Source organism: Orycteropus afer, unplaced genomic scaffold (assembly GCF_000298275.1).
Source record: "Orycteropus afer afer isolate SDZICR_OR568_19922 unplaced genomic scaffold, OryAfe1.0 scaffold00238, whole genome shotgun sequence".
NCBI classification, from domain to species: Eukaryota; Metazoa; Chordata; class Mammalia; order Tubulidentata; family Orycteropodidae; genus Orycteropus; species Orycteropus afer.
The window spans coordinates 2,661,496-2,669,321 of record NW_006921825.1 but is presented as its reverse complement, the minus strand read 5'-3'; the positions used below and the strand labels follow the sequence as shown (position 1 = coordinate 2,669,321).

The window sequence follows — 7,826 nt, the reverse complement described above, 5'->3', positions numbered from 1 at the left end:
TAGGAAGAGCACAGTTGCAGAAATTTCTCTGATCAGCACATTGATTTTTTTATGCTCATATCCATTCTGTGGGAGTTTGGTGGCATAGTGCCTAAGCTGTTTGCTAACCAAAAAGTTGGTTGGTGGTTCAAACCCACCAGAGATACTGCCTCGGAAACCCAAGGAGGAGTTGCTATGAGTCGGATTTGACTTGACAGCAGTGAGGTGTTTTTTTTTTTTAAATCCATTTTGTAGTCCTCTGTGTCTCTGCCTTCAAGATGAAAGCCACCATAAAAATTATCACACTTAGTTCATCTGGATGTCTAATCTGACCTCTCCAAGGCTTGCTTGCTCATCATTCTTCCTCACTTTATAATACATTTGTGAAAAGGTTGACTTTTGAGAAAGGCCCTGAAGAATGCATGGAATTTCCTTAGGACAGAGATTTGGTACTTTCAGTGGCGAGATTCACATGAGTTAATGATACAGAAATATGTTTAGGAACAAATAACAGTAAAATAGTGTGGAAACAGAGCATGTTTATGGCAAGAGTAAAAGAACAAAACTCAACATGTAGGCTGGGTCTATAGCATTCTTCTAATGGAATCTGACTTGAGATTGAAAACTAGCAACATTTCTTGTTGTTGTTGTTATGTGCCATCCAGTCGGGCCAGACTCATAATGACCCCTCCTTGGGTTTCCGAGGCAGTATCACTACGGAAGTAGACTGCACAACCTTCCTTCCGAGGAGTGGCTGGTGGGTTTGAACTGCCAGCCTTCTGGTTAGCAGTCAAGTGCCTTAGGCACTATGCTACCAGAGCTCCCTAGCACATATTAGAGGTATCCAAATATTGGTACTTCTACTTCTTTTCAAGCTAAAGCTTACTTCTTCCCCTTAATTAATTAGGGATTTTCATAGACAAGTATTACATGGGGAAATATACAAAAATCTGTTGGTTACAAACATCATTTTGATATTTTGACTAAGATCCAAAAAATTCAAACCCACTGCCACTCACAGCAACTCTATAATATAGACAACATAGAACTGCCCCATGGTGTTTCCAAGGCATTAATCCTTACAGAAGCATATTGCCACATCTTCCTCCCCTAAAACAGCAGCCAGCTAAACATACCAATAAAATTAGACTATTTGAAAAAAAAAAGACTTACTTTTCTAATTGTCAACCAATCTAAATGTACATATGTAGATAATCATTTATTTAAACATCTACTGAATGTTTACTAAGTGCCAAGCTTCTTGCTTTGTAATGAAATTACTTTGAGCAAGGCAGAACTTGCTCGTCAGTCAAGTGATTAAGAGATAGATATAAAAACAAATAATTACAGTACAAAATAGTAAATGGTATAAAAGAGATTAATAATGAAGTATGTAACAACATTGTGAGAAGATAAGACAATGGTAGGAAACACAGGGCTATAAAAGCAACTTCAGGCTTCTACGACTATATTAACTGGGCCATGAAGAATGAAGTCAGACATATATTAGGAGGCAGACTAAAGGGCGTAAGAATAAAGTATTAATTTAGTAGACTAAAACTTAACAAACAAGAAGTGTTTTGGTCAAATAAGTCCTTTTCAGAGATAGAGAATGGTCTCCTTAACAAATCCCACAGCATTTTAAACTCGTTGCCCTCAAGTCAATTTCAACTCAATCCCAACCCTCTAGGACAAAGTAGAACTATTCCACGGTTTCCAAGGCTGTAAATCTTTACGGAAGCAAACTGTCACATCTTCCTCCCATGCCACAGTACTTTAGAGGCACATATATTTTCTGAAGCTAAATATACCTTAGAAAATTATCAGTACTTCTCAATCTTAAGAAGATACCTGCAAACTACTTAACCCTAGTAGTTTATTCATCAGGAAGGTCAGGTCTAACAGCTGCTGGATGATGTTTTTTTTCCTCTCATTTGGTAAACTGCAGACAATACTAGCCAAAGTTGGTAAAGAATGCAAATCTATAGCAGCATATAAACACTAACAGAGTTCAACCAAAGTATGTATCCCCTATGACCACAGAACCAATAAATCTGAGCCAATAAAATTTTTAGAATGTAAATCTTATTGATATCTTTTCCATCATATTCAAAGATAACTTCTTCAATCTCTTGATGCACTTAAAAAGACCCTGATACATGGCCAGAACTCACAGAAACAACACAAATCTATGACTTTCACCAGCAATTTCTGTTCCTACCTACAAAACATGCAATGAAACTATCTCAGTCCTACAACAGCTTTATTCTTATTTTATAAATGGCAGTGGTGCACCTGCACTAACCTGATTGTTTCTTTTTAAGTGACAGTGGTGCTTACTAAGCAAAATATTTTTTGCAGAGCTTAATATATTTTCATATTTCCAAAACTATAAATTTTTTTTTATATTTATAGAGTGGTTCTTTCTGAGCTATACAAAGTGTTTTCTTAATAGTGTGTATGATTAATATTTATACAATACTTGTCAGGTTATTATTAGCCTCTTTTTAACAGAAAAAGATTAGACAATTTCTCCAAAGTCACACCATGAATCAGAGATTGATATGGAACTAGAAACTAAATGCCCTGATATACATATCTATGCTCTACTACTATATATGTTATATGCATATATATGTGCACATACACATATACAAAACTGCCCATAAAGTATTAAAAACTTCATCATTTTTTAAAACATACACCTAGATAAACTTTTTGAATAAGTGAAATAATACTATAATAGTAACAAGCAGGGGTGAAAATACTTATGAAATAATTTTAAATGTTCCCTACTAAAAATAGTATTTTTAAATAGAAATTTATGTTATTGAAAAATGCTTACCTTAACTTTTTCTAAGCTCACAGAAATTTCTTCAGTGATTTATTTACCCACTGCATATACTTAAAACCTTTCTTTCAAGGAGTTCACATACTTAAAATTAGCAGTCATTTCTGACTGAAAGAAACCACATCATCTTCAAATTGTTCATAATCCCCACACAGTCTCTATGAACAGGACACTTTGAAGTTGGGGAAAGACAAAGACCCCACACAAGATCTCGCAAGTCTAGCCTGTTCATGCAACAGGAGAGAGATACAAACTTGACTAAGATATGGTTTCCCTTTTACTGCACCGCCAACAAAAAATGGTGGTACTGGGTTTTTCCCTGCCAGCTAAAGAGTCATTTCTTCCAGGCTCTCTCCTATGATTCTTTCCTCTGGTAAAGTAATAGATATGTTCCACATCTATAAAAGGAGTAGAAGGTAACAGATAAGCTCTAATAGCCCATGACATTTGTAACTTGTCTATAGGGAAATGATCTCAAGTAAACTGGCTTAGTTTTAAAAACAACTCCTAACTTTTGGTATAGGAGCTCTGGTAGCTTAATGCCTAAGGCACTTGACTGCTAACCTGAAGGCTGGCGGTTCAAATCCACCAGCCACTCCTCGGAAGGAAAATGGGGCAATCTACTTCTGTAGTGATACTGCCTCGGAAACCCAAGAAGGGGTCGCTATGAGTCAGGTACGACTCGACGGCACATAACAACACAACAACAACAACTTTTGGCATATACCTTTGTTTCACCAGTGACAAGATGTAACATGTTTTAAAACTCCTAAATATTGGAGGTTTTTATAAATTTTCCTAATTGTAAATTAAGTTAAATAAGAAAATGTAATAGGAAATCATATGCAATAATAGTATGATCCAACACAACCACTGCAGCTACATTATCTGAAAGTCTAACAACTGCTCTGAAATGCTATGTTGCCATATCTGCTACGAAAATTTTCTTCAATCTGGAATATGCAAAAAGTACATTTACAAATATAGCTCACTTTAGCATATCATTTATTACACTTTAGGATATCTAAACAAACAAAAAATAATCCATGACAACATACTAAGAATGAAGATACGTATTATATCTGCATTTACATACACCTCCATCCCAAACCATTATATTGTTAAACACTAAGTAATTTATGAATTAGGTCTCCTGAGGACACCGATGTCATAGTCTTGTCACAGTCTCATGGGACATCAAAGTCAACTAGCCTAACAATCCACAAAGACAATATTCTATATTCTACTTTGGTGAGCAGTGACTAGGGTCTTAAAAACTTGTGAGTAGCCATTTAAGATGCAACTATCAGTCTCTCTCCATCTGGAGCAAAGAAGAGTGAAGAAAATCCAAGACACATGGAAACAATGAGTCAAAAGGTCTAATGGACTACGAACCTCAGCCTCTACCACTCTGAGATCAGAACTAGATGGTACCTAGTTACCACTACCAATCACTCTGAAACAGATCACAATAGGAAATCTTGAATTCGGTGGGAGAAAAATGTGGAACAAAACTCACAATCATTAAAAAAAAAATTAGGCTTATTGGTCTGATAGAGACTGGTGGAACCCCCACAACTAAGGCCTTTATGTACCCTTCAAACTGTAATTGAACTCATCCCGTGGCTCAACTTATAGCCCAAAAATAGACAGGCCTATTAGGTGAACAATAGCATCATAGAGGTATGCACTCCTTAGAACAATCAACCACAAGAGATCAAAAAGGCTACATCTGCCCAGGGAAAAAGCTCAGAAGGCAGGAAGGGATAGTAGGAAAGGAGGAGGAATGGCAACAGGAAACACAGGGAGGAAGTGGGAAGAGCGCTGTTACGCTGTGGGGGTTGCAATCAATGTCATGAACAAAACATATGAATTGTATGAAAAACCAATTTGCTCTGTAAACTTTTACCCAAATCACAATAAAAAGTTAAAATGAAAAAAAAGAAAACAATTAGAATATAGGCTTCTTTTTAAAAAATCCTAATAAAGTAACAAAAGATAAAAGACAAAAAGAAGTATGATGTATGCTGTTAAGTTGAACATATATATAACTCAAAAGAAATGGAGAAATTAAATTCAAAAGATCATTTTGAACACTAATTTCACCATGAAATTTATAGAATGTCTATAAACATTATCAGTTTGAATAACCAAAAAAAGCCAAGTGCAAACATGCTTAGAAAGTTTAAGTTCCTACTGAAAGTGTATTTCAACATTAAAAAGTACTGCCCAAAGCATTTTCGGGAGTTTTAAAAAAAGAAAAAGCAAGTAACTCTAATGTTGAAAGTTATCTTCTACCCAAGACATAAAATATAGCATTAAGATATTTAAAAGTATCTCTGCCAAGAAACAAAATCAGAGGTTGAGTGGAAAAATGTTTTAAAAAAAAGTATAAGTAAAAAAATCAACAGGAATAGCAGGTGTGCAAAATAAACAGATTTCTCTTTTGTTAATACTAAATAATATAAGAGTACCCAATGTTTACAAAAAAAGGCCTTTTTCTTTCTCAGCCTTTTCCATGTATGGTTGATTTCACTAAATCTATGTCAGTATTTTCCATCTTCATCACAATACAGCTCTATCTTGGTGCCCCAAAACTTTTTACTGTTAAGTATCATGTACACAAGAGGCCCATATCCTTCTACCAAATGTTGCTGTGTGTCCAAAGTTATTTTTGCTTTAATTAGATCACTGTTAATCAAAAGCTCTGAAACCCTGAGTGTGCATTCATACCTATGCCCTATTCACACACTACTCTTGTCCTTAGAATATAAACACCACTTCCCCTCAAGTTGTCCTCTCTCTTACCCATCATCCTGTCTTTAAAGGGCTGACAGACTGGACCGCAGATGACTCTTTTCCCACGTGTTACAGTCCACCCCAAGAAACCAAAGTAGCAAAACAAACTAACAAAAGTTAGTTAACAAGGTTCCTCAGGACCAGGAAACAGATAAACAGGGAAGTAACTCTACACTGTCTCCCAATAGCCCCAAGTTTAGCATGCCTCCACATCTCCCAAACTACCTCTCCTTATTTCCACCTCTGAAAAACGCTCCATTTTTCCACTAAAGGGATATGATTTAATGAAGCAAAGCCTTGCCTCTTTCCTCCTCTAACCCTCTCCCCTTTTTTTCCACCCAACCTCCAAGGAGGATACGTAGACAGAAATAAGGAGGGGGCAGGAAAGAAACTTTTCATCTCCAAGTGTGCCCTCTCCAAAAAGAGAGCATCAGACATTTCCTCTCTCCAGCCCTCCAACCTTCCCTCTCCTTCTACCTAAGAGACTTGTTAAAGACTAGCTCTATCCTAGTTTCCCAAATAAACACTCCACATCTCTACCCCCTGGAATGGTTATAAACAAACAAAAGTTGATACCTCTGCTATCCTTTTCAAGCTCTCCAGCTTTATTTCTACAACGATCAAATACTACTCAAAATATTTTTAAAAGGGTAAGTCCCACTCATCCTATTCAGCCCCTTAATAATAACCCTACATGCCAATACTCTGAGTGGTCCTTTCTGTCTTTCAGCAATAATTTTTTCTGCTATACCTCTTATTATTCTCCAATATCTGTATCGAAAATTTCCTAGATGCTACAGGCGTACTCCTTTCAAGCTGTCATTCAACAAAACTAGATACCAAGATAGCCCTTTCGACCCCCATCAGACTTATAAAAACTTCAATATTCTTTCCCACTCCCCCAATGATATTTACACATTTCATCAGTTCGCCTAGCACTCCTCGCTACTTTACATTTTTTAATATCCTTACTATACTCATCAGTGCCCAATAATTTCTAGAAGCCTTCAATGTCTACACTTCTAAACCTCCTCGTGTTTTTTAAAATCCTCAATATTCTTGAACCTTTAGAGCTCACTAGTAATCGCTATAAAGCCCTCAGTGTCCCTGCTATCCCTTTCTGCTCTAATGTTTTTTAAAAAGCCATCGACATTCTACTTCCAGTCCTTTTACTCAATTAATACTGTGTGTAAAGCCCTCGATATGCTGCTACTCCCTTCAAGATTCCAATATTTATATGTAAAAATCCCTCGATAGCCCTACTAACTATCCCTGTTCGTCATCCCATAACAATACTTTAAATTCTCTCACCATCCCTTCTATCCTTTCAAGTGTCCCAATATTTATATTTAAAAAGCCCTCGCTGTCCCTGCCCGCCCGGTTCCTCATCAACACCGCTTCTACGCCGCGGCTCCCCTGCCCCTCCCCCCCACAATGGTAATAGTACTACAGAAAAGACGTCGTTCGGACCTCCGGACGTCAGCCCCTCCGCACCCCCATCTTCTCCCCTCCCCCAACCCCTCGCGGGCCCCCAACGCCCACGTTCGCCGGCGCCGGCCCAGCTTGTCTCACTCACATCGGCTCTAGTAACTTGGCCAGCCAGGACTTGAGGGCATCCACATCCTCTATGAGCATGGTGCAGGGAGGGCGGGCTCGACCGCCGCTCTTCTTTAGGCCTGCCGTGGGTCTCCCCTCGCCGCCTCCTCACGCCCGCTTCACAGTTCCCCTTGCCCCAGTTCACCGGGCATCTTAGGAGACTTCAACCTACTCCCCGGCCCGGGCCTAACAGGAACTAACCCAAGAGCCCTCACTCAACCAAACCCGATGGCTCCGGAAGGCGGGAGATAACGCCGACTGGCGAGCGCTTGAACCAATAGAATAGAGAGGGCTGAGCGCTCAGAGCCAATAAAAAGGCTCGCTCGCCCCGCCGTTCGACCGTACCCAGTTAAGGAGGAGGGATATAGCAAGGTAAGTGGAGAGCGCAAGTGAACTCCTGGTGCAAGATGGTATCTTGGAGAAGGTGCTGTGCCTCTTAAAGGGGCCGCGGCGCCTTTTTTGGACCACGCCGTCGCCCGCCACGGATTTACCGGTGTCTGCAGCTGGGCTGCCTAGGGAAACCCGGCAAGCCCCTCAAGCCTGGTTCCTTCCACTCGTTTTTCCTAGAAACACACATTCCTGTCCCGAAATGACTCAGCTG

General features: G+C 39.0%; 1 protein-coding gene across 1 annotated transcript in view; it reads right to left on the bottom strand.

Moving 5' to 3' along the window:
* Nucleotides 1-7,018, bottom strand: part of RBM27 (RNA binding motif protein 27) — a 121,689-nt gene extending 114,671 nt beyond the window's left edge. Inside the window, exon 1 of the mRNA XM_042782088.1 lies at nt 6,897-7,018. Within this exon, the coding sequence (XP_042638022.1) occupies nt 6,897-7,018 (122 nt within the window). The remainder of the gene's footprint in view (nt 1-6,896) is intronic.
* Nucleotides 7,019-7,826: the final 808 nt, after the last annotated feature.